The sequence below is a fragment of the Aethalodelphis obliquidens genome, unplaced genomic scaffold (genome assembly GCF_003676395.1).
Source record: "Aethalodelphis obliquidens isolate GAN/ISIS:26980383/991018 unplaced genomic scaffold, ASM367639v1 scaffold3, whole genome shotgun sequence".
Classification (NCBI taxonomy): Eukaryota; Metazoa; Chordata; class Mammalia; order Artiodactyla; family Delphinidae; genus Aethalodelphis; species Aethalodelphis obliquidens.
Genome location: NW_020837947.1, coordinates 8,739,754 through 8,766,683, shown reverse-complemented (window position 1 = coordinate 8,766,683; position 26,930 = coordinate 8,739,754). Strand labels below are relative to the sequence as shown.

Here is a 26,930-nt window from a genome sequence, read left to right as displayed (position 1 = left end):
GGTTTTGCTTGTTCTTGAACTTCATATAGATGGCGTCAAACAAATACGTGCTCTTTTTTTTTTTTTTAGGCTTTTTTGCTCAACATAATGATTTTGATTCATGCACGTCGTTGCGTATATCAGCAGTTTCTCTTTTTTTGCTCTATGAAATTCCCTTGTTACGAATATACTATAATGTATTCCATTTACCAATTGATGGATATTTGGTAGTTTCCAGTTTGGAGCTATTATGAATCAAGACCAACTGTAGATGTTCTTATACAAGACCTTCTGGGGACATATGCACTTGTTTAGGAGGGGAGTTGCAGGGCCATGGGGTAGACATGTGTTGAACTTTATGGGAAGCTACCAAACAGTATCCCTAGGTGCCTGTACCATTTCACATTCCCACCAGCAGTGTATGAGAGCTCTCACTGCTCCCATTCTTACCTGCAGTTGAAGGTCACTTAAAAAATTGTATGCATTCCGGTGGGTGGGAAGCGGTATTTGGTTGTATTGGGTTGGCCAAAAAATTCGTTTGGGTTTTTCCATATGATCTTATGGGAAACCCGAACAAACTTTTTGGCCAACCCAATAGTTTAATCCTAGTTATCTCCAGTGATTAATGATGCTGAGCAAGTTTTCATACGTTTGTTGGCCATTCGGGTGTCTTGTGTTTTCTAACTGGGAGTCCTTCGGCAGATACATGGATTGTCATACAATCTAATATGTGCATTTCTTCTTTTTTTCGTCCTGTTGAGGAAATCTGTGTCTACCCTAAGGTCATGAAGACATTCTTCTGTTCTCTTTTGGATGCTCTGTAAAGTTTTAGCTTTCACATTTCGCTCTCAGATGAATTTTATACCGCAGATTGATTTTTGTGTAAATATGAGTTAGGGGTAAATGTTTGCGTTTTTTCCCTCGTAGATATCCATTTGCTCTAGCAACCTGATTGATTTCTTTTTTCATCTTTATTCTAAGCTTGTTAATTTGCAAATTAGATTATGAACTTTCCTACACTTCTGCAGTGTTTCCGCTTTTCCCGTTACTTAAGCAGAGAGGCCATTTAACACATAAGTAGTCAAATCCTTCACGTGTAAATGTCCATTTGAAGTTCCTGGGTGCGGCAGTCTCCAGAGCTGGTCCTCCTTCCTTCCGTCTTTCCCAGCGTTGAGTCCCCTGCACACAGCAGCCAGGCTGGTTGTCCTCGCACGGAGATTTAACCAGCTGTGTCCCCCTCAGCCCTAGATATCTTATCAAGCTCTCAAGCAGTATATGTGAGGCTTCATGGTTTTCCTTCATAGAACGCCATCAACCTTACCATGTTCATTTTTATAATACTCTCTACGGGGTAGATTGGCATTAAACACGTATGTTCCCCATGTCATAAGCATAGGAACTGAAGACAAACTTTAGATCTAATTTAAATATTGCAGGTGGTGAAATGCTAGATAAGTCTGTTGAATTCCAAACATTATGTATTAGGAATTGTGAAATCATTGTGGTCTTAAGGTGAGAAATAACTCTTCCCACTCACCATTTTCCCCAGGACTAATTTTGTAAATCCCCGGCAGAAGGCATTTCTAAACATACTCTTCGTCAATAGGAAGTAAAAGTTAATTCTCAGGGGTTCCTTACAAATGAATCGCTTCATCTAACCGCAGTATACTTTAAATATATGCTATTTGATATACGATTCTGTCCTTCTTTCCTCATGTTCGTAAGGCAAAAGCAGGTGGGAGGGACTTGATTAAATTAAGGGCCCAGCCTCTGAGAGAGTGACACCATGGGGGGCTGCTGGAAAGTGAGGAGGGTCCGGGAGCGCCGGTGGGTGCCTGACCCGTGGCCTCGTCTCTGCAGGATTAACATTGAGGCTCGGAAGTCCCCCAAGCTGTCGCGTGCGGCTCAGGAGATATCCCGGTCTCCTCGCCTGCCCATGCGCAAGCCGTCCATCGGCTCGCCCAGCCTGACGCGGAGGGAGTTTCCCTTTGAAGACATCACTCAGGTAGTGTCTTGAGCCCCGCCACGCACCCCTCCTCGTGCGTGCATGACAGCGGCTGAGCCCTCGGGACCGTCTCCGTGCCTGGGACGGCAGTGCCCGACCCGGGCGCCCTGGAGAAGAGCCCTGGTTGCCCCCCTCGGTACCCCTGCCACCTCTTCATCCCGCTGGGCCTCCCTCCCACCTCGGGCATCCCTGCTGCTGCCACGAGAACCTTCTCCCAGGCAGCTCTGCTTGAGACATATCCTCATGTCCACCTCTGCTCCCTCAAACTGCTCCTGACCCCCCAGTGACTCCCAGTGTCTGCGGGAGCCCAGCCCCAGCTGCGGCCCCGCAGTCTGGCCTGCCTGTCTCCCTCCTGGTCCCCCTCACCCCCGGGTCTGCAGCCTCGCTGTTGACTGGCCTCTTCCCACCTTTGTGCCTTTGTCCTGCCTGCGTCTCCATCTCCGGGTCATCGGGCCCATCCTCTCGTCTCCTCCCCCTTGTTTCTGCCTTCACGCTTCCAGATATAGGTTCTCCTCCATGACGAAGCCTTCCTTCCCTGACTCAGCCAGAGTAACCCCAAAGCATGTTGTTTATAGCTCCCTTATAACATTGCTCCGTGACTCTCTGTCTGCAAATAATTACAAGCCTGATCTCCTCCATCAGCTTATGAGCTCTCAGTGCCTGTGTGTATGTGTGTGGGCGGGGGGCGGAGGTTTAAGTGTAATTGACCTACAACACTATGTTAGTTCCAGGTGTACAATGTAGTGATTTGATACTTTTATACATTTCAAAATGGTCACTGTGATAAATCTAGTTACTGTCTGTCACCATACAAAGTTATTATAATATTATTGACTGTAGTCTCCATGCTGTACATTTCATCCCTGTGATTTATTTATTTTGTAACTGGAATTGTAGCTCTTAATCTCCCTCACCTGTTTCACTCATCCCCCCACCCTCCCCTCTGGCAACCACCTGTTTGTTCTCCACGAGTCTGTTTCTGTTTTGTTGTATTTGTTCATTTGGTTTGTTTTTTACAGTCCACATATAAGTGAAATCATACAGTATCTGCCTTTGTCTCTCTTACTTCACTTAGCACATACCCTCTGGGTCTATCCATGTTGTTAGTAAATGGCAAGATTTCATTCTGTGTATGGCTGAGCCGTATTCGTGTGTGTGTGTGTGTGTGTGTGTGTGTGTGTGTGTGTGTGTGTGTGTGTGTGTGTGTGTGTGTGTACCACAGCTTCTGTATCCATTCATCTATTGATGGGTAATTAGGTTGCTTCCATGTTTAATTATTTTAAATAATACTGCTATGAACTTTGGTGTGCACATATCTTTTCAAATTAGTGTCTTGGGAGTTTCACTTTCAGAACAATACCCAGAAATAGAATTGCTGAATCATATGGTAGTTCTATTTTTAGTTTTTTGAGCAACCTTCATACTGTTTCCCACAGTGGCTGCACCCGTTTGCATTTCTACCAACAGTGTTGGAGGGTTCCCTTTTCCTGAGGAGCTAGATTTTATTCGTCTTTATTATTGCCCTTGCACATGCGTACACACACACCCTACACATATGTGTGGTTTGAGCACAGTGATAACTTTTTAAGTTTTTTGAAATTTAATTGAATGAAAAAACATAATTGGGTGGTCTCAGGACATAGTGGTATCAATGCAACTGATATTTCTGGGAGAAATATCAAGGCTAAGAATGGAGTCAGAGCTTGGTACCTTGTGTAATAGATCAGTGACTGGGGCAAAAGGAGAGGTGAAGAAAAATGTGCCCACGTCACTTCTGTGACCTTTCTAAGCTACCCACACACGGGCACACTGGGACACCATCCGCCCCTCACTCCCAGACCTGAGAATCACAGCCCGTGAGCCACCACGTAAAAATAGGGCCTGGCATGCTGTAGTCGGCGTCTGGTATTGAAAACGGTAGAATGATACAGAGAATGAATATTTCTGTCAGTGCCCACCAGCGACTTTTTAAGCAAAAAGTGTTGGCATTCTTACTTCTTAAGTGATTGATAGAAAATATGGAAAGAGATTGTGGTTTTTCTTCTTTTCTTCCCCCCCACAGCACAACTATCTTGCTCAGGTCACGTCTAATATCTGGGGAACCAAATTTAAGATCGTGGGCTTGGCTGCTTTCCTGCCAACCAACCTCGGTGCAGGTAAGCACTGCATGCATCCCAGTCGGAACTCAGGCTGAGAAATCAGTTTCGACCTCCAGTGGCCTAAAGTAAAACACGAACGCTTACGACACCAAAAGGTTAGCATGTGCTTTACCTCCAGGTTAGCCACCGTGATGTTGTAAAAATTAGAATTATTGCTCGAATCGGGGGTTTTTTTGCCAGTGGTGCTTTGATTTTTTTCTATAAGCCCTGACTGATAAAAATGACAGAAATAACCAAAAGCTCTGATAGGTTTCTGGTTATTTTGATTTCTGACCGTGGGCAGATTTTGGTACCAGTGTCTTTAGGTTCTTGAGGCAAAAGAAACTTCTCAAGAAAGTCGAGAAGAGAGCATTGGAGGCTATTAGAACACGTGGGCTGACTGTTAGGACAGTTCTTAGTGGTAAATCTTTGTAGATTTCATTTCTAAGTACCAGATAAATATCCTGTCTGTTGGAAGCTTGAGACATCGGGGAAAATGGAACCAACGGAGGACAGAGCTGGGCGAGAACCCAGAGTGTGCGTCCTCCTCGGTACCCGACTTGAGTGAGTAGCACTAACGTGTCACTTTTACTCCGGGACAGTGAGGGAGGGAAATGACAGAGGTCCTTTTCCAAGTGGCTTCCTCCCGCTGGCACGGCCCTGTATGGGCCGTGTGGGGACAGGCGTGTCCCCCACCTTGTGGGGTGGCCTGATCATTTGACGTGCACACACCTCTCCAGAAGGCCGCCGTGGCCAGCCTGTGGCTGGGGGCCCCATCTTCAATGTGCTCTGTGTGACCTACTAAAAATGTTTTTTGTTTTTTGTTTTTAATTCTGAATCTGCCTATTAGAGCTGTCTCAAACACAGATCCTTTAAAATAAATAACTCTTGCAAAGCAGACGTTAAAAGATACGTTGCTGTGTCTGTATCTTCAGAGGCTTATTAAGCAGTGCTGCAGGTGGATTTTTCATTTTGAAGTTATTCCGCTTAGAGAAGAGGAGGAATAAAGGTAAACTATAAAACTGACTTAGGAAATAAGAGTAGACTATCCCTGTACATAATGCAAAGAAATCTCTTAGGGTATTTTCCACAACCTGGACACCCTCTGAAGACCACAAAAGCCTGTTCTTCAGTAATTCAGCAGTGCGCTGCTGGTGTACACGGGGTTCTTATACCACTGTGTGAGGGTTGTGACCATCCCCATGTCAGTAAGCTGAGAACTTAGCCATCTGCTGACTATAAACGTTGAAAAAAGGAATGAAGGAACTTACTTCCTGGATCTTTTCATTCTGTCTGCCCTTATTGCTTGGACGCTGAGTAGATCCGCGAGTGGGTCAGCGAGACCTTCAGATGGGAGGGCCCGTAGGTGCCTCTGAGGCCCGTGCTGCTGCAGTGCGAGGAATCGGAGTGCCCGGGACCAAAGCCTGCTGTGTGACTGTGGTGAAGTCACTGTCCTGGTCATTGACCTTTTTAAAAAGAGGGTTTTAGCTAGTACCATATGTCAAGCGAAGAGAATTTTGCATTTGATTCTACTAGAGAGAAGAAATTAACTCTTGGATTTTAGAAGGTATATTACATATGGGCACCCTGTTAAATACTGTGGTAAGCTCACCAGTGTGGATGGAAAGCTAGAAGTCTGTATGGCCTGGCCTGTGGTTGTTAAAAGAAAAAAAAGTGAGTGCTGTTGGTTACTTTATATTGGATAATTGGATAATAATTTGTTTCTTTCTATTAGAATGATCTGGCCTGTGAAATTTTCTATTTTTAATTTTTTACATTTCTTAATTTTAAAAATATGGAATAAATTCAGAAGGTTTAAAGGAGCATAGTTAAGCTGTCTCGTCCTCACCCCCAGCACCTAGGTTTTCTTCCCCCCACTGGAGGCAACTGATGTTATGTCTTAATCCCTCCTGAGATTTTTAATTTTATTTCTCTGTGTCAATCTGAATGACAAAGAGTAGCACTTTAATGCATGCATTAATTCTTAAGCTATATGGCCATCCAGAGTTTTTAGGCCGAAATGCATATTCTCTTCTGTGGGCAAGGGAGATGAAAAAGACCTGTAAGGACTGCTGGGTTGGAAAAATCATCTTAGCCCACGCCAGTCCAAGCACGCACCTTACAGAGGTGCTTCAAAAAAGGAAGTCTACTGCGCCCTGGGGCTGCTGGCCAGCCAGCCACAAGGCTGTTGGAGGTGAGAGCTGTGGAGATAGGGTTTGGCTTATCTTAACAGAAAACTTAAAATAGTAATAATTAAAGCAACTCTACATGTGTCACAGGAAAGAGTGTAAAGGGAAAGTTGACGGGGCAGTTTCATCCTGATTCTAATCTACCGTGAAACTTAAATTCAGATTCATTATTTTTTTCAGCTTATTTTGTCTCTAAATATTTTAGTTGCAATCTAGGCCTTCTCTTAAATGTCCCCATTAATCAAAGTAAACCTTAGTATTTGAAGAAGCATGTGGCAGTTCCCCGTAAGTGTCTATCCTGATCATGAAATTGAAATAGCAAGTCAGTAAGATAAGAATTCAGTCCTGAAGAAAAGCGGCATTTTATCCCTACCTGAGTCACGTCACCCCTTCTGTCATAGTCGCCTTCAAACAGCTCCTTGATTGGCTGAGATTCCCCTGAGCTCGGCGCTCTGGTTATCACAACTGTTTTCACTAAATTATCCTTCTGATTGCAAATGAGGTTTAAAAAAATATACCATTTCCAGCTCATTCCAAAAAAGAGTGTACGTTTTTAACATTTAAAATGTGTGGTTCTGTAGACAAACCACTGGCAGAGTGGCCGGGCTAGACCGAGAATTTGCTGTCACTGAATCTGCACTGTGTCCAGGGTGGCGGGTCGAGTGCCAGGGGCAGATGCGCAGCTGCCCTCAGGCTCTCAGCCCGCCTGCACAGTTCTGTCTTCGGAGGGCAGGGACACCGCAGCCCCATTTCTCTCCCCGTGAGGGACTCTGCTGGCACCCTGGCTGCCCTCTGCTTGTCTCTGTTGACCGTGCTTTCCTCCTCCTCCCCACCAGTAATCTATAAAACCAGCCTCCTGCATCTCCAGCCGCGGCAGATGACCATCTATCTCCCGGAGGTTCGGAAGATTTCCATGGACTTTGTTAATTTACCTGTCTTCAACCCAAATGTGTTCAGTGAAGATGAAGATGATTTACCAGGTGTGTTCACGCATGTCAGCTGGTTTGTCACGAGCCCACACCCTCTCTTAGTGGGTCGTGTTGGGGGACAGAGTGGTAGTAGTTGAGGATTACAGCACGTCAGCCTGTGCCTGCTGCCTCAGTGAGGTTGGAAGGCATGTGAGGTGTCACGGCAGAAAGGTCACATACTGTCACTAGTTTGGGGAGGAGGGGAGTTGCCAGAGTAAGGACGATGGAGGTGGAGGTGGCTTTGAGCGCTGCTGCCACCTCGTCGCACCCTCAGGGTGATCCTCCTAGTCACGTGCCTGCATAAAGAGAAGTTAACGGGACCAATAAGACATCAGAAACGAAACCCTGTCTCACGGACCCTAGGCCAGCCCTCGTCCTCTCTGTCCCTGCTTAGAGAATGACGTCACGCAGATGACCCTATGCCCACGAAGCCCAGTTTCTCAAACCTGCCCCGTCTCCCGGGCAGAAAACCTGTGCATTTCAACGTCTCTCTCTTAAGTGCAGTGCAGGTCTCCATGCATAGAACAGAAGCCTGCTGTGAGTTAAAAGTAAAATCTGGTACAAGGTTTTAAAATCCCAGTTTACAGATTTTGAAATATCTATAGCATCTTAGGTTCATTTAAGTGCTTTCTAGTCAGGGGGTCCTATTTTGATTAACAGACTAGAATGAATTCTAATTAGTCTCCCAATTATTGTCTGTGACTATTCTCAAAAGAAGTCCACCTGCAACAGTTTTATAAACACAGAGATTCCTCTACTTACAACCAAGCAAGGTTCTGAAAGTCTCTGGTTTCTGAGCCAGAGGAACCCTGCATGGGCCACTGACTTTTCCTGTACCTGGTCATTCTCAGACAGAAGGGCTCTAGTCTCGCCATGGGATGGGCTAGACACTGATCCCAGCTCAGGCTCTGAACGTGAGGGAGTTGTCTGCCTTCTCTCAGCCCAGTGCTTTCTGACAGTAGCCGCCTTTGGTCCTCTGACAGTTTACCTCTCCTCATGGGTGGGGCAGATGTTCTGGACTCACGCGGCCCTGATGGGCAAGGTCTTGCAACCGTGTTAGCCTGTGGTTTGGTGAGGCTGCACACCTTGAGCGTGTAGCCTGTGCCCTGCTAGCTCACAGCCTTGGATCTGGGAGTATCTTTTACACTTTCTCCTTATCGCCTTCCATTCTCCCAGAACGTGACTGATAGAGCTCTCTCTAACGCTCAGCTGTTGTTGTAATCGTCTGTGGTTCCCTGTGGAGGAGGGAACGTTTGGTCTCAGAGTTTAAACTCAGTGCTTCGTGACGCGACAGAGACTCTCGTCTCGTTCAGTGGGGAAGACACCTGTCGTCAGTATTCTATACCAAGGAGAGAACGGCTGGAAGAGGAAGCTGAACAGGAATAGTAGAAAACTTGGGACAGGGCCCAGATTCGTGCAGCCAGGAGACAGTTACCTCTCACAAGAGGACCCCCCGGAAGGGGAGAGTCTGTTACAGGCGCTGAGGGTGGGCTTAGCTTTTCATGAACCAGCTGGTTTCGTTCTGAAGTTCTGGTGAACGGTCAGCCGGCCTCTGCAATTAGCCTGTTAAATTCTATTTCCTGCTCGGATACTGGTTGCCACACAGCACTCAGCTTGCCGTGCTCGGTGAGCACTTCAGACAGGGCAGTTCAGACAGTGGCTCTGAGCACATGCACGTGGTCTGCAGATCAACGCTCAAATATACACTTTATTAAATCCCCACTGTGAACAAATAGGATATATTTACAGGGTGTATTCAATGGGGCTCACCTTATATACCATTTGAAATGCTAAAAAGCAGCTAAATTAGGAAATGACCCTTCCCCTCATATGCAGATTTGCTAGAGGAGTCTTTTCATTGGTTTCTCTACTGCATTTCACATGGTTCTATTTACAGAAACTTAATTGCTGTACAGATCTCAGACACACACCTGCTGCATGACACTTCCCACACTAACCAGTCCGTGACCCTGGATGAATCCACTCTAAAGAAGCCTAGGCACTGAGTCCTCAGTGGAGTTTCATACTGTACCAGGGCCCTCTTCTTGCACAAAAGAGGGAGCCGTTTTATGAATATCACAAGTTAAAAGCATCTTTTAAACACTTAATCATTTGCCATGGTGCCATTCAGGTGCATGGTACCAAATTCAGAAGGTTCAGAGGTATTTATTGAAAAGCTCTGGCAGTGCCCTTAGCTTACGGACGACTGCAGGCTGCCCTGAAGAACCCCCTGGGATTGCCTGTGTGTCCTTCTAGAAACATTTAGGGAAGTGTTGTGTAACTTGTGTGAACTGTCCAGCTTTCCCTAAGCAAACACACCTTCCTCTGTAGCGACTGCATTCTGTATGCAGAAGGACTGGATGAGTAGAGGTGTGTTGCTTATTCTGACCCAGTTTCATGGCAGTGTTTTGTTTGTAAGCAGTTCATCTTTCTAATTTCCTTTCAGTGACAGGAGCATCTGGTGTGCCCGAGAACAACCCACCTTGCACCGTTAACATCCCCATCGCCCCCATCCACAGCTCAGCTCAAGCGATGTCCCCCACGCAGAGCATCGGGCTGGTGCAGTCCCTGCTGGCCAACCAGAATGTGCAGCTGGATGTCCTGACCAATCAGACCACAGCCGTGGGCGCTGCCGAGCACGCAAGCGACAGCGCCGCCCAGTACCCAGTGGCCAGCCGCTACTCCAGCCCTGGCCAGGTGATCTTCGGGGGCGTGGAGATGAGCCGCGTCATCCCCAACCCCCCTCAGCTGTCCCTGCCGCCGCCAGCACAGGGGGCCATCCAGCTGTCCGTGCTGGACCACGGGGACCGAGACCACGAGCACCTGCAGAAGCCAGCCAAGGCCCTGCGGCCGGTGCCACAGTTGGCTACCGAGGGGGACGCGGTGGTGTTCAGCGCCCCCCAGGAGGTCCAGGTGGCCAAGATGAACCCCCCACCCCCCTACCCGGGAACCATCCCCGCGGCCCCCACCACCGCGGCGCCACCGCCGCCGCCACCGCCCCCGCCGCCCCCGCTGGACACGTGCTTGAAGAAGGGCGACTTCTCGCCCTACCCTACGGCGGCGCACTACCAGCCGCCCCTGGGCTACGAGAGGATCACCACCTTCGATAGCAGCGGCAACGTGGAGGAGGTGTGCCGGCCCCGGACACGCATGCTCTGCTCCCAGAACACCTACGCGCTCCCGGGCCCAGGCAGCTCGGCCACGCTGAGGCTCACCGCCACCGAGAAGAAGGTCCCGCAGCCCTGCACCAGCGCCACCCTGAACCGCCTGACGGTCCCGCGCTACTCCATCCCCCCGGGGGACCCGCCCCCCTACCCGGACCTCGCCGGCCCGCTGGGCGCCCCCGGCCGCGGCGCGGGGCAGAGACCCGACGGCGGCCTCATCCACGCCACACTGCGCAGGAACAACCGCGAGGCGGCGCTGAAGGCGGCGCCGCTGGCCGAGCCCCCGCGGCCGCCGCCGCACCCGCCCAGGCCCAAGGGCGCGGCGCAGTTCCCGGCGCGGCCCCCGCCCGCCCTGTACACCTGCAGCCAGTGCAGCGGCGCGGGCGCGGCGGGGAGGCCGGAGCCGGGCGCGGGGTCGCAGCCGGGCGTCGGCCTGGTGCACGCGGCCGGCACCTCCCCGCTGACTTCCCAGTCGTCCTACAGCCTCCTGAGCGCGGGCGACGGCGCCCGCGAGCGCGCCGACTACGTCAACTCGGCCTTCACAGAGGACGAGGCGCTGGCCCAGCACTGTCAGGCCGAGAAGCCGCTGAGGCACCCCCAGCTGAGCGAAGCCGCTGTGGCCGTGAAGCGGCCGCCCCCCTACCAGTGGGACCCCGTGCTGGGGGAGGATGTTTGGGTTCCTCAGGAAAGGACAGCACAGACCGCGGTGCCCAACCCCCTGAAGCTGTCCCCTCTGATGGTAGGTCAGAGCCAGCACCTGGATGTGTCCCGAGTGTCCTTCGTCTCCCCCAAGCCTCCCGCCAGCCCTATTGCCACTTTCCAGACAGGCTATGACATGGGAGTGCCCTATCCGGGAGGCTATAACACCTCCGCTTTGACGGGGGTGCAGGCTCCCTGCTCCCCGAAAGACGCTCTGGCCCCAGCACAGTTTGCACAACAGGAGTCCGCGGTGGTTCTTCAAACGGCCTACCCGCCCAGCCTCTCCTACTGCCCCCTGCCCCCCATGTATCCGGGAAGCAGCGCCTGCTCGAGTTTACAACTGCCACCCATCGCCTTGCACCCTTGGAATTCCTACAGCGCGTGCCCGCCCGTGCAGAACCCCCAGGGCGCTCTTCCTCCCAAGGCGCACTTGGTGGTGGAGAAGCCCCTCGTGTCCCCGCCGCCCACGGACCTCCAAACCCACCTGGGTACAGAGGTGATGGTAGAGACAGCAGACAACTTCCAGGAAGTCCTCTCCCTGACGGAGAGCCCAGTGCCCCAGCGGACAGAGAAATTCGGAAAGAAGAACCGGAAGCGGCTGGACAGCCGGGCCGAGGAGGGAAATGTTCAGGCCATCACTGAAGGCAAAGTGAAGAAGGAGGCTCGGACTTTGAGTGATTTTAATTCCCTGATCTCCAGCCCCCGCCTGGGGAGAGAGAAGAAGAAAGTGAAGAGTCAGAAAGACCAGCTGAAGTCGAAGAAGTTGAATAAGACAAATGAGTTCCAGGACAGTTCGGAGAGCGAGCCGGAGCTGTTCATCAGCGGGGACGAGCTGATGAACCAGAGCCAGGGCAGCAAGAAGGGCTGGAAGAGCAAGAGGAGCCTGAGGGCGGCCAGTGAGCTGGAGGAGTTCAAGTGCAGGAAAGCCAGCGAGAAAGAGGACGGGCGGCTGGGCAGCCAAGGCTTCGTGTACGTCATGGCCAACAAGCAGCCTCTCTGGAACGAGGCCACCCAGGTGTACCAGCTGGACTTCGGGGGGCGGGTGACCCAGGAGTCGGCAAAGAACTTCCAGATCGAGCTGGAGGGGCGGCAGGTAAGAAGCCATGTGCTGGGGTGTGGCCCGAGTGCCACTGTCTGGTCCCGACAGGTCTCTGGACTTTGGCCTTCGGGAGCATTTTTATGAAGGCCAGATGGGAAATGTGGGAAACGGCTGATGACTCTTAGCTGGGGCCGGTCGGGCTTGTAATTTTCAGTGTGCCTATTGCTATCTCTTCTTTATTTCTCCCCAAAGTAATGCATGTCCTGATTTTTTGAAGTCAGATGGTTCTGTGAGACCCATGAGGAAAATAGCAGGCAGCTGCTCTGCAGAGGCCAGCTCTAACAACTAAGTCTGTGTGCTGCTTCTGGTGTTTGCCACCGTACTTGCGAAGAACACATTCCTACTTCTATCTCTTGATTTTTTAGTTTGGGGCGTCATGTACTGACTTCTTCCTGAGCACCATAAGGGTTCATTTTCTTCACCCCAACGCCCCCCAACAGGTGAACTTTCCCTTCCCCCTTTTCGCAGGTAAATCAGTAGTCATTGGTCCCCTCGTTGTGCCACTGAATATGGTTTATTTCTGAGCCGTGTATTAGGGTTTAATTACAGTTCCTTTTTTATCGTGTAGACTTTTTACTCAAGACGTAATAATTACCCAGTTTTCATTTGCTTGTCTTTCTGTGTTTCTGTTGTTAAGTCCTTCCCCAGTTCTCTGGCAGAACATACATCTCTTCTTGGTGCACTTGAGCACTTTGCATAGTTTGTCAGTTCTTCCTGCGCCAACCTGGAATTGTTGCTGTGGTCCCACTGCATAGCTGTCGTTCTGGGACTGCCCTTCTCCACCATCCCGGAAATTCCCTTCACCGCTCATATTTAAATCTCATCGTCATTAATTCACTCAAGAAATGATTATTGAGCACTTGCTATATGCCTGGCAATCCTCTTGGCCAGGAGTTGGGAAATTATGGCCTACAGGCCCATCCAGCCTGCAGCCTCGTTATATAAAGTTTTACTGGAACACAGCCTCGCCCATTATTTCAGTACTGTCTGCGCTGCTTTTGCCCTGCAGCAGAGGTTCAGTAGCTGTGGCAAAGTCCATATGACCTACAAAGTCTAAAATGTTTTATCATCAGCCCTTTACAGAGAGTTTGGGAACCCCAGTTCTGAGTGCTGAAATTTAGAGCACTGAGGAAAACAGAGGGAGATCTCTGTCCTCCTGGAGTTTACAAAAATGGAAGAAAGACCATAAACAAATATGTGTAACATCATATAATAACATGATACAGTGTGGTCACAGTAAGCACTGGGGTGACAGGAAAGCAGGTGCAGGAGGTGGAGTGCAAGGGGGACCACGTGTGCTCTGCTTGGTCCCTCTCTGAGCAGCGTGACATCTGACATCACAGGTGGTGGTTCTCTTAAGCCTCTTTAGCCTGTAGATTTTCTTCTCTACGTTTTCTTTCTCCTTCTGTTTCCTTGGTGGAGAAACCACTTCCTTTGACCCGCGGAGCTTTCCATGCTCTGAGTTTTGCTTGTGGCCTCCCCACTGCACGATTTAACGTGTTCTTCCATCTGTTTATTTCCGACAAACTCATAGTTAGATTGAGAAGCTTTTCAGAGTCGCTTTTGTTGGCAGAAATATCTCACAGGCCGCGCTGTCTGCTTCTATCAGGAGCCGCAAGGAGGTTTTCCTTTAACGTCTTTGCTTCCCTGCCCCACCCTCACCCCAGGTGATGCAGTTTGGAAGGATTGACGGCAATGCGTACATCCTGGACTTCCAGTACCCCTTCTCCGCTGTGCAGGCCTTTGCAGTTGCCCTGGCCAACGTGACCCAGCGCCTCAAATGAAGAGACTGGTGTGGGGAGGAGAAAGCGGTCTGATCGCAGACGCTGGAGGAGCCTGCACGGCCTGGTGCCCGGGGGACCAGAAGACAAGGGCAAAACTGGAAACGTCTGTCAGGCCCAGGGGAGGGCACTGACCTTTCGTTGTTGTTTGTTTGGGTTTTTATTATCCTTTATTTTTTTTTTCTTCTCTTATTTTTTTAAACAAAAGTAAAATACAGGAGAGCGGTGTTTGCAAGCAAAGGGTGCGAGGCACCTATCTGGTGGTGTTTAGGAGGCATGGTCGCTGTGGGAATGTCCTACTGGGTTTGCTTATGTCGGCGACGGGACAAAGGGCCCTTCAGAGGGAAGGTTAGACTGCCTTCTCACCTGCTGTTCTTCTAGACGAGGAGTGTGCATTGTTTTCATTCTCCACAACATCTAGCTTTTATTATTCCTCCAACATCACTACTAGTGTAAATATAAAAAACTTGTTAAGAAAAACACAACCAAAAAATCCTGAAGGTACAGGTTCTCTTGTGGGGGGGACAACGTTTAATTCACGCATATTATGTTATTCCCCCAGAGGTGACTTGATTAATGAGGGGTATTTTGGCAAATGCACTGTGTTTGACTAATAAAAGTAGGCGTTTTACGGGGGTGCTATTACCAGGTATAAATACGATTTGCTCATGAGCTCGTAGGGGAAAGGATGACGGGCGAGGAAGGATCTCCTGCAGGTGTTCACGCAGGTGGCTCACGTCGTGTGACCTGAAGCAGTACAAGGGCCACGCTCCTCTTCAGAGGAGGTTTACACTGAAACCTCCACTAGTTTCCTACTACGTCAGAATTCCGTTGGTTCAGCGATCATTCAGTCTGATTGCCTTCGGGAGAAAGATCCCCGAGTAGTGTGGTGTGGGGCAGCGATTTTCTGGGCTGCGGTGGTGGCTCCTTAAGAGACCTGCTGCTGAGAAGTGGGCTTCACTCCCTCTCCCCTCTCATTGTTGGACCTGGGAACTGTGCCAGAGGCGGTGTCTTCCCCATTAGGTAACACTGTTCTATACTTGCTCTTTCTAAAAATGCTGACAACACTGATTTGAAAGCACTCCTTTCCTCTTTGGGGCTGTATTAAAATTCAGTTGGTTAGAGATGTTTTCCAACAGATTAGAAATGTAGCAAAAGAAATGTTAGGCATTTGCCAGGGTATGAAAAGATAAGAGTTATAATCAACTCTTTTGACAAGAGCCCCACAAGCTTTTCTAGAAAAAAAAAAAAAGTTGTTTATTAACTTACAGACTGTTTACTGAGGAGATAAACCACTGGGAGAATGTGGTTAAAGTTACAGTACTTACTGTAGTTGGTTGACTATTCTTTGTTAATTTCAACAACAACAAAAAAAATCCAGAGGTTCTCTTTTCCCACCTCCCCCTCCACGGAGGGCAATACTCAGCCCTGATAACAAGACCCAGTTCATAGTTTTCAGTTACTGATATCTGTGATGTTGTTTAGGGTAGGAACACAAGAACTGTGTACCAGTTTAGGGTCCTAAATTTGGATTTTGTTTGAAAACAAACAGGTGGAAGATACTGCAGAAACGTTATTTTCCCCAAAAAAAAAAATTTGTTTTCAATCTTATATTTTAGTTTAAAAATTAGAAAAGAAACAGGCCCAATGCAAGATGACATCACTTACCATTTTCTTCAGACCCAGAAGAAACACAGGTGAGGTTTCAAATATGGTGAAGGACATCTCCCAGCTAATACCAGAGCTTCCCATTTTATATTTTAAAATATTGAACCAGATTCTTTGGTGGGTAAATATTTCCAGAAAGAATTTAGCAATGTATTCAGAATTATATAATTCTTTTATATGAGTTTCTGTAGCTTAACATGATGTTTCAATGCTTATTATCAGCTGTGCAATAATGGTTATAGCCTATTTCTAAATAATTTAAATGCAGTTCCTCTGTTTTATTGTCCAAAAGTTAATTATTTATCTTGCTTTCATAGTGTTTGTAGGAATTATTTTGTTACTATGTTCTGGTGAGTTATGCCCACTTTATTATTTATTTAGAAAAATAGTATGTAATGACTTATTGGTGGCAGTATATTTTGCTGCAAGAAATAAAAAGGATGTGATAGAAGGTTTTTTTTACTGGACAGTTTGTAACTTTTTCTAATTGGGAAAAATTCCTATTAATCCTTTAAAAGCAATTCTTTTTTTTTTTTCATTTTGTGGTATCAATTATATAAAAGGAGAAGATTTCTTTGAGATAACATATCCTAAAATATTATTTCCCCTTCTGTTGAAAACTTTATTTTTAATGAAAATAAAAGGTGAAATGAAATGAGACTTAAGAGAATGAGAGTAGCACAAGAAAGGAATTATAGTAGTAAGTTTCAGTTCTTCAAGTTCTGACTGGTTTTTGAGATGTAAAGACCACATTTTAGAACTTTTCCTAATAAGAGCAAAATACAGAGGGAAATCCTTGGAATGAAGACTCCAGATGCATGAGTGAAGAGGAAGTGAGTGTGTGTCACGAACAATTAACTAAACTTCCTGAATTCTTAGCTCCCTCCCCAAAGGACCTTTTCCCCACCTGGGGACAAAGGCCTCCGTCTTGGATCCGCCTCTGGAAGAGCGACGGTTGCTCAGCTCTGCGGCCCTGGCCTGAAGGAAGATGTAGTCCCCAGTCCAGTCAGACAGGCGTCTGCAGCCGTGGCGACGCGTGTCTTTTCACTTAATGGTGACGTTTTCACTTACTTTAAAAATGCTTCCATTCGGTCAGTCTCAATTTATTAAATGCTACCAAAGTCAGTACTTTAAGCAGCAGAATTCTACATATTTAGTGTCCATTAATAGCAACTTATGAATATTAAGATACCTCAGTGAATCTCTAAAGTTAAAAACATTAGCGCAGTAAATAGCCAACCACATACAGGATCCAGGCCTTTTTGAGGGAAGCGGTGTGTTAACAGACATGAGAACCAGTTTTAAATTTGGTTTTACTTCATCAAACCAAAGGCACAGCTTTGAGTATAGCATATACCCATTGAATGTATGTATATCCTAAGAAAAACCGGTACCAAGAAAGCAGGAAGATGTCAGAGCTCTTGTGGCAGGATAGGTCAGAGGGTTTGCAGTGTTTTCATCCACGGCTGTTGCTTCCTCATCGAGTGCCCCACGAGGGCATGCGAAGACGTGTAATCATAGACGAAAGTCAGGAGACCCCGGGATCAAGCCGGCTCTGCCACAAAACTGGAGGGTGACCATGGGCCTCCATTTGTCTGTCTGTAAAAGAAAGGATGGCCTGGACAATTTTCTAAACTCGTGTCGACCAACTCTAACGGCTTGAGGGCCCAAAATGTAACAGTTTCATCAATTCCATTTTACAAACTTGGAAGGAAGGTTTCAAAACATTGCCCTTTGTAGAGAAATTTTTTTTTCCTGTATTAATGAGCAACCTACTGAATGTAAACCAGTGCATTTAAAATAATATCTTTGGAAGGTTTACCTCTAGAAACGAATGCATTTGGAATCATGTTTGTTCTCATAAAATTATACAAAAGCACCGATTCCAGGTAAGACAGAGAAGCCTTCCCATGAGTGTGCCCTACTCGGTGGACACCCCAGAGAACAGCCCTAAAATAAGTCACCACTTTGCCCTGAAGAGTGAGTTGAAAAAAGAACAAAGCAGTATATGCCTAGGCTGGCTTGAGTTCTTGAGTGTGCTGTGCAGTGCAGTGTTGCACGAGCTTTGCGTTCAGGAGGTTTTCTCGAGAAGGAACCCGTTTTGTCCCCTTGTGGGCCATCTATCGTTTGGCCAAGTCAGGGGTTGTGAGCAAAGTTAGCTGAAACAAAATGTGTCCAAATGTTGTTTGAGTTCCTGGAATTTTGTCATAGCACACAACTCAAAACTCTTCACCTTTTGTGTATTTCCTTGTCCCTGGCTGATGAAGCTCTGAAGGGTTATGGTTTTCATTTCTTTGGCTTTGTGCAATTTTCTTGTAACTTTACTTGTACCTATATTTTCTGTTTATATGTTCTTTTAAATGGGAGGGGGAGGGTTCTAAGATCTCGTTTATTGTAGATAAAATTTTTTTCGTGTTGTAGAAAAGCATGGGTTATGCGTTTGACTGAAAAAGGCACTGTATTATTTACCAAAGGGGTATTGTTTTTGCATTTGTTTATAAATGCATTATTTTGGTACTGTAAATTTGGATATAATTTCTGAGTTTATTACTACTGGCATTTTCTTTTTCCTTTCCCCCCCCCCCAACTGTAAGTGTGCGATGCAGGTGCACAGGTCCCAGACCAAACCAGACCACCAGCATGTTCTTGTCCCTGCCTCGGGAGTGGCGCGCTGCTGCGTGTGCCTGATCCCTCTCACGTTGGTTTGTTCGTTTTCTAACTCAGCATCCTGCTTTGTTTTACTTTCCAAGCAAGATCTGTTGAGATTTCTGATTTGCATTCTAATGAGCTCACCCTTATTTCCTCTCTTCTTATGTATTTTGTGTATTAGATTGTGCAGGAGGTATTCTAGAAGGCATTAATGGTTTGCATTCAAAATGGCGTGGTTTGTCCAAAGTATTTTCTGTCTTTATTACTGAGATGGATTAATCTCCTTATTTTTTTCCTGATGATTTGAAGTTGCAAGAGTTGTCAGCTATTGCTTAATAAAATTTTACAGATCAAAAACGAATCAGTTACTTGTGTGCAGAATTCAGATGCGGTCTTGAGTCCTTTGAGAAGAAATCACCGCTCTCCATTGGCATGACCACCCTCCAGCTGCTTCTCCGATCCCTGGGTTACTGCCAGGGGTTGCTTTGACACCTGAGATCTTTATCATCATTGCTCTTTCTGAGAGCTCAGAGGTTGTGCTGTTTTCTTGGTGAGTTGGTATGAGTTTGTGTTTGTTTTTGTTTTATTTTTCCTTGCTTTTTCAAAGAGGACCCATCTGTGTCTCTATTTCTGCTAAGATCATCTATACCATTTTTTTAGATTCCACATATATGTGTTAATATACGGTATTTGTTTTTCTCTTTCTGACTTACTTCACTCTGTATGACAGTCTCTAGGTCCAGCCACGTCTCTCCAAATGACCCAATTTCGTTCCTTTTTATGGCTGAGTGATATTCCATTATATGTATGTACCACATCTTTTTTTTTTGTTCCCTGCCTCTTGCATCTCCCTCCTTCCCTCCCTCCCTATGCCACCCCTCTAGGTGGTCACAAAGCACCGAGCTGATCTCCCTGTGTGTACCACATCTTCTTTATCCATTCATCTGGCGATGGACATTTAGGTTGCTTCCATGTTCTGGCTATTGTAAATAGTGCTGCAGTGAACACTGTCATGGTAGAAACATTGAACTTTGGTCCATATCATTCAATGTATTCTGATTACATAAATGTTGATGATCCATCCAAAACAAGAGGATCTGATTCACGGTGTTCCTGTCACAGCACCTGCAAGATCTGAGGTGCTAGATACATCAACACCTTTTTAAATTTGTAGCAAACTTGATAAAACCGGGTTTTGAGCAATTCCACTACAAGTGCTAATATAACTGTTAATTGTTGTTATTACTAAGGAGTCTTAGTGCACCTCCTTGCTCCACCCTAGAATTCCCTCTGACCGTGGGAGGGAGGCAGGGACTGGGGGTCATAGGAGGCGCATCTGTAAACACCATAGTTCCCACGTGCATTTACAGAACCACCCATTTGTTTTTTTCAGGGATAAAAAATAGACACGTAGTCACTCAGGCTTTGGGAGAAAGAGAACCAAAAACGACTGTCGTCTCTAACAAATTCTAATCATTCATTAAGTTTTAAAATAATCAAAGGACTATAAATCTGCTTTAAATAGTCATAACCATATGAAGCTAACCCCAATTCCATAGGCGAATCTAAATGCGTCTCGTTTTACTGTGAAAGTCTGTGAACTTCCAGTTAATATTCCTTGTATCTTCATCACTTAAATCAGGTAGCGGGGAAACCTGATCAGGAACAGCCCCCTCCTCCCCTCCCCCCAAAATCAAGGGACCAAGACCCTAACAGCCAGGCTGTGTTGGTTGGTGCTAAGGACCATGTGTAGGAGTGGGGCTACCTTCTCCACCAGCCCAGCCCCAAGGTCAGCTTTGGGACCGTTCGGCGTGTGTTGGTGTCTCCAGAAGTGTCTTATTTTTTAAGTAAGAAAACTTGGCAAATCCCTTGCCTTCTACAGACGTATTTTGAAAAGCGTGCGTTCTATGTTTATTCTGGCACTCAGCATGCTTTTCCCGGTAGTGTTAAGAGAAGAGGGAATCAATTTAGCTCTCACATCCTGGTCCCCAGAACTCATTGTAGAAGAGAAATGACTGCCTCGTGGAGACTGCATTGCAGTTTTTCAAGAATGCACAGGTAACTCTCCAGACTCCACTATGAGGTGGTTACCTTTTGCCTTCCTTTCCTTTCAGAAGAAAATTGAAGCATTGAGAGGTTGAAATGGTTCCTGGATTCCACAGACAAAAAAATGATCCTGAAATAGAATTGAAGATTTCTAGGCCACATTAATGAATAGGCCTAGCTTATTCCCAGCTTCTCACTCGGGTGTTTCGTAATGATTTGCCTGTAACGAGCTCTGAGCCACTTACACTTAGTCATCTCCCTTGAAAAGAGGCAACGTAGGTGGGCCACCCTCGCCCATCAGCAGGTGAGCTCACCCTGTCGACAGCTCTTTCTTGTCAGAAGATAGAACAGTTAACTCACCCAGGCATCCCAGAGGAGCAGGTCTGTGTGGATTTGTTTCTTTGCGTATCTTAGAAAGAGTTGCTCAATCCACTAAAGAAGGTGAAACCAGCCACGTGAAGAATGGACTCATTTCTTAAATCTGCTTGAAGTTCCTGTTAGAACGATAGCTTCAAATGATAACAGGCACACCAGCACGGAAGCAGGACCCCGGCAGGAAACTGAGTCAGGTGTGAAAATAGTTATACCTCATCCCTTCTGCTTTCCCTTTTCTTAGTTTCCTGCTTTCCACATCGCTTCCCTCTATAGGGAGTGCGTTCTCTGTGCTTCAGGTGACCTTAAAGCCACTCTCTTGAAGCTTCCGTTACACAGGGATGGGAGCTTTCAGTGCAGTTTCAAGCCTTGTTCCTTGAAACCTTGCTGTTGAGGCAAAGTAAAAGCTCTGTGGGAAATTATAAAACTATAGCAGAGAACTTAATTGAGTTTATCTTAAGGACAAATAAGCCTGAGGAATTTCTTAAACCTCAGTCACCTTCAGGACGGCGTGCACACGGTTTGCATACCCTTTTTGTCTTTGCCGTGTGAAATACCTGTGCCTTTGGTGGGTCCGAAACTCCGGTAGCCCATGCACCATTTAGCTCTTGCTCTGTTCCAGGCACTTTCTAAGTCCCAGGATTATGCAGCATTTTCACTGCCTGTGCTCCTTCCCTCCTCTGCCCCCCCCCCACCAAAAAAATGGGGGGAGTTTGGATATTAAAGGCTGGCCGCATAGCAGTATCTCAAACTACTGATCAAGTTGCCTTCTCTTAGTCAAGCCGGTTACCTTAGTCATTTACCCCATCTTCAGCCGTCAGGGTGCAGAGAGAACCTCATGAGTTCTCTTCCACTCTTCTTCAAAGTAGGAAGAAGTGGCCAGTCCTGACACCGTTCCCCGTTGTGTGCGCGGGGAACAAGGGGTCGCTGTGCGTTTTTTTAGTTGGGCCTCCAGCTTGTTCAGACGGTCTTGTGGTTTCTCCTTTCACGTGGATTAATTCGGTGTTGCCTGCCTCCCTCCCTAGGTGTCACCTTGAGGGCCCACCATGAACCGCCTGTCACAGTGTTGCATCGACCCAGTAGTGGTGCAGTCCCTGTTGCAAGAGGAGAAATCCTTGCGTCCCTGAATCGCGTTCTTTTCACGTCTGGTATCATGGAAACCTGGGCTTTACCAGTGTTACTTTTTCTTTCTCTCCTGGTAAGGTGAGTGACCCAGACACCACAGTGCTTGCGACACACACGTGCGATGGATTCCCGCTGTACGCAGGATTGTCCTCGAGTGACTCCTTTCTGTGCTGGAGCCCCACGGGGTCCTGTGAGTCCCGGTCACATGTTCCTCAAGAGCCTTTACTGACTACAGGAGGCTCTTAAGTCCCAGAATTATGGTTTCTTGCCAGTACTGAAGCTTGACTCCTTTGTTTTAAATCATAAGAGAAAGCATTTCTCTGACAGGAAGAGATTGTCTCCACTCATTCCGTTAGAATAACCAGCCCCAGCCGCGGCTTGGTGTCCAGCAGTGTGGGAGAAGGTCCCGTCAACTCCAGAGGGTTCATTTGTTGACACGGATCCCAAGCCAGTGGGGGAGGCTAGTTGCTCTAAAAACTGCAGCACGTTGGATTTACTGAACCCTCAGAATTTCTGCCCCAACTCAGCCACGTGGAGTTGGCCTCCTTTCCGCTAGCCCTTCTGTTTCCTTCTGTTCCCACGAGCTCCACCCCAGTGGGCCTCACCCTTGCTTCAGGGCTCCCCTCCCATGGGATGAGTTCATAAGCATCCTCTTTTCCAACACCCATACCTCCTGGCAGGTGCTGAATTCCTGGGAGGCTGAGAGAGTGAGTGCAACAGACTTGGAGGGGATCAGCCAGGTTTCTCCGCCCGTGTCCCCAGGAAGCCCTCAGACTAGATCACACCCACCTCTTGAGAGCGTCACATTCCCCAAACCTGCTCAGTTCCTGGCATGTAACTCACTGGGTGGATTCTGCCCGCTAGCGGCTAGAAGCAGTGATGGTGACACTCCTCCTTCTGATGGGGTCCCTGCAGCGACCTGCCCTCCAGGGGGATTACAGCACGGGGCACGCCAGCCTGTCTCTTAATGTGTTTTCATGGTGTTGGTCTCTCAAGTTCGTGCTTGAAAAATGTGATCTGTGTGGAAAGAAGAACTGGTAAACCTGTATTTGAAAGCATAATAATTTTTTAAAACTAGCCAGATACAAGTGCATCCGTACCAAGAGACTTTTATTTGGAGCCTGGTACTTTTTTTTATCCTCAGTACACTGTAGAGACTCAGCTAACTTTAGGTAGCTAAAGGTCTCCTGTCTAACTGGTGCAACACAAGGCTGTCTGGCTGTGTATCCGTACCCAAAACCAAAGCAAAGGTAAAAATGACACCAACAGCGCAACCCCATAAAAACAGCAAGTTTTGCAAACCACAGTGGGAAAGTATGCCCTTGTGGCATCATAAATCCCTCTTCACCAGCCCTTTGTGGGAAGGTTTGGTCCCAGTTTAGAGATGGGGAAATCAGGTAGAAATTCCTGAGTGACTTTGCTCCAAGCCAGGCAGTGTTGAGAGAAAGCCAGGAGCAAATCTCAGAGCAGCCAAATCACCACTCCTCTTTGAAAAGGGCTCCTGTGAAGCTTCGTAAATGACAGAGAACAACAGCACTGACACCTCCCCGCCTCCAAGCCCCGGCGATTGGAAAGCTGCCCTCCCCCGGGAAATGATGCCCAGACCCAGAGCCCAGGGCGAGGCTGAGAGCTGTCCTCAACATTTGCCCTTCACTTACTTTCTCCTTGATGGTCAGTTTCCCAAGAGGGATGTGATGCTCCAAAGACCCAGGTTCATCTTGTCCAGACCCCTGACCAGGACGTCTCAGAAGTGACAAGAAACTCAGTGAGTTAAAATTCAGAGAAGAGAAGCCACTCTGCAGGACGGCTCACTTTTCATCAGAGAGCCTGAGCTGCTAGCAGAAAGACCTGCCTGGGTGCGGGAGAAAGGGACTCAGCCCAAAGAGAAGAACCAGAAAGGACAGTACGCCCAGAATTTTCCACACCAGCCACCCTCCTAAGGGGAGAAAAGAGTTGATTTTCAAACCTCTCACGTGGGCCAGACAAAGAGCTGCTAGAGGTAGAAGAGGCAGGGGCCTGACCCAAACCTTCCTACACAGAGGTCTCCTTTAGGCTGCTTTGTGCTATGAAGTGTTCCAGGCTTTGTTCCCTCTTGTCACAGAAGCAGCAAAGTGCTCTCCCAGGGGCCTGGGCTCCTAAACGCTTCAGCCCTGCCCAGACCTGGTGCCTGGCCGGCTCCACTGGGAGAGGCTCCATGCTGTGCACCTGTGGAGCTCCAAGGTTACAGGTAAGGGATGGGGCAAATCAGCAGGATTCCAGCATTAAAACCCAGGCATTTTTCTTGGAAACAGTTCAGATTTCATTTACAACTTATGAAGCATGCATGTCCTTAACAAATGCCTGTGTGCACCCTTGGATGGCAGAGTTATAACTGAGACCAGACTTGAATGGAAAGTCCTTGGTAAAGGCTGGGTCACAGCACTCTTTCAATGAGTAGTGACAAGACTGTATTAACAGTGAACGGGTTCTAGGTCAGTGAGAATACCTGGCTGGGTGTGTCATTGTCCCGGGCCTCGTGGAGAGGCAGCGTGGCGTAGGGCGAGGAGCACTGCTCTGCAAGCTGGGAGATGAAGGAGCTTATCCCGGATCTGTCACCAAATTGCGCAGCCTAACTGATAGATGGAGACGGGACTAAGTATTCCCCAGGCGTGGGCCAAACTTCCCCAGTAATTGCGCACACTGACGAAAGGAAAACACGTTCCTTTACTGTAGGATTTTCTGGAAACATCAGTATGCTAATGTGTTGTGCGTGGTGGGCCACCAAGAGGAGGAAATACCAAACTTTTTTGCCCTCAGAATCCTATTTTAAGGGAGCATCTTGTAGGACCAATGGCCCAAGGCGTAGATAGGATTAGGGAAATTGGACTGGATGCTCTCCAAATTCTTCCCAAGTTCAGAATTCCGTGCTTTTGTGAATTTTACTGAAAACTTAAGGCAGGTTTCTTTTCTCCCTCGCCTGATAGAATAAAAGATCTACTTGGCTTCTGCGCAAGTAGGCAAGAGACCCTTGTTCAAGTGTGAAGTATGTTTGCTGAGCTGCAAACGTGTAGAGTGTTGTTTTGTTTCTACAGGGTACTTAACGGAGCAGAGCTGTTGGGAACAGAAATGAGCTCTTGCCCATTACAGCCCACCAAGATGCAAATACTTAGCTCGTTGAGTTTGCAGTTCTAACTCAGACAAATACAGTCTTTCCTAAGGTAACTGAGATTGAGGACGTCAGGCTCATTCTGACCTACCTCATCTTCTGGCCCTAATTGGTATTTCCAGGTTTCTGTTCTCTAGCTTCACCGGGGGCCCTAGACATCATCTTTCACTCAGTTTAGAGAAGAGAACCACTTAGGGTCAACCAAGCATTCATCTGGGTTGAAGCCAGTACGTTACACCCTAAGGTCTGCGCTCTCCAGGGGTTGGGAGTTCATATCCAGAAATGCAGTCATAAATAGAACTTCAGCTGGCTGGGTAGGTGATACACAAAAGTAAACGTCTCTTCTAAACTCTTGCAAAAAGACTTCTTGTCATTTCAGTTGCCAAAAACAAGCCAAGGGCTGAGAATATTCATCTGATCTGAAAGTCAGAGCAAATCATGTCCCCTGGGGGGACCCCATTCCCTGACCCCATTACCTGAGGTCTGGCATCCACCTGGGCCCTACCTAAATGGGAGGGGGACAGCTGGTAGCCACCTGGGGATGGCCTAAGTGGGAGGGGGTCTGGGCCTCACTGTGTGTTCCTGGGAGGGTCCCAAGCCCCTGGTGAGGACCTCCCTAGGGGAGGCCTGGTGCTCAGGGCCCTGAAAGGGCCACTAGGGAGATACTGAACTGTGCCCCTTGGTTCCAGGGAGACAGCCCAGGAGTCAGGGTTGCCTCAAGATGATCTGGAAGTTCCTCGTTGTCTTACTTTTATGGAAGTAAAGACCGACCAAATGGTGACAAGCAAAGCCTACTTATTCAGAGCTTGCTGGAGCAAGGGAGTCAGCCACCATCGCTGAGATTGCCAGGGACTCAAAGGCAGGCAGAGGAGGGGGAAAGCTCCGTAGTGAAGAAAGGGACAGCTTCAAGTGTGTCCTGGTGGAGGCTGCGGGGAAGCTGGAGGCGGCTGACTAGAAGCCTGGGATCCGTGATTGTTAGGGGTGCATATTGGCTTTCTCTGGCTGGTCCTAAATTAGAAGCAGGGACAAAAATTAGGGGAACTGTCAGTTATTAGTCAAGTGCTGACTGTTTGGGGCCAGTTGTCGCAGGGGTGATGGTTGGGCTTCTGGAATTGTTGCTGGAGAGGGCGGTGTGACTTCCTGTATGTCTGACTTCGGGCAGACAGGCTTCTGGGGTGCTTACTGCAGGTTGCAGGCAGGTCAGAGTGTTTGTATGTGGTCTGGACGCTGTTGACTTATCTATTGGGTCTCTCAGTTTAAGAAAGCAAATTTCCAGTTTTCCTGAATTTTATCATAAGAATGAAATCAACCTTCCCCCAATGAACAGTAAACTAACTGACATTAATAAAAATACCTTACAATCGCACAATTCTATCTTTAAATACCTAAGAAATGCTGTCCAGAAAACATGCGAGATGCATCTTGCACAGTTTCTAATTTGATCATGCAAACATGGAAACGGCCTGCTGGACTATGGGCACATTCGGAGAGATTCACAAGGGGATAAACACTTAGGAGCCACTGGAAGTTACGTGAGAAAGATAATTAGGAAATACTCTGCAGATCATAACCTAGTTACAGTCACATTTTATCACAAACCTCATTTTTATTTTATTGCCTTGATTCACCCCCAAGGAACACAAAAACAGTCCCTGCAGTGTGCACGGTGAGTTCTTGCAAGCTTTGTGTTTTCTGTGGCAGAGTTGGGGCAGTGGTTCTCTTCACTGATGGAGGTTAGTTCCGGGGACTGTGCTCTCCCGAAACAGGGCTGTGCTGCCCATTACCAGGTCACCTGCTTCTGAAGTGTTTGACTAAGAATTCTCCCACCTCTAAATAGTAATACCACCCTGGGGAGGAAAGTGGATTCTGATTCCCACGGGGGTGGCGGGTAGAGAGGGGGGAG

At 47.7% G+C, this 26,930-nt stretch overlaps 1 protein-coding gene across 8 annotated transcripts in view; it reads left to right on the top strand.

Annotated features, from left to right (window-relative positions):
- Window positions 1-16,157, top strand: part of TULP4 (TUB like protein 4) — a 224,290-nt gene extending 208,133 nt beyond the window's left edge. For all 8 annotated transcript variants that reach the window (XM_027082407.1, XM_027082412.1, XM_027082358.1 and 5 more), the window contains 5 exons: window positions 1,840-1,984; window positions 4,047-4,140; window positions 7,148-7,291; window positions 9,726-12,235; window positions 13,909-16,157. In XM_027082407.1, coding sequence (XP_026938208.1) covers window positions 1,840-1,984; window positions 4,047-4,140; window positions 7,148-7,291; window positions 9,726-12,235; window positions 13,909-14,025 — 3,010 coding nt within the window. In that variant the 3' untranslated portion in view covers window positions 14,026-16,157. The remainder of the gene's footprint in view (window positions 1-1,839; window positions 1,985-4,046; window positions 4,141-7,147; window positions 7,292-9,725; window positions 12,236-13,908) is intronic.
- The last annotated feature ends 10,773 nt before the right edge of the window (window positions 16,158-26,930 follow it).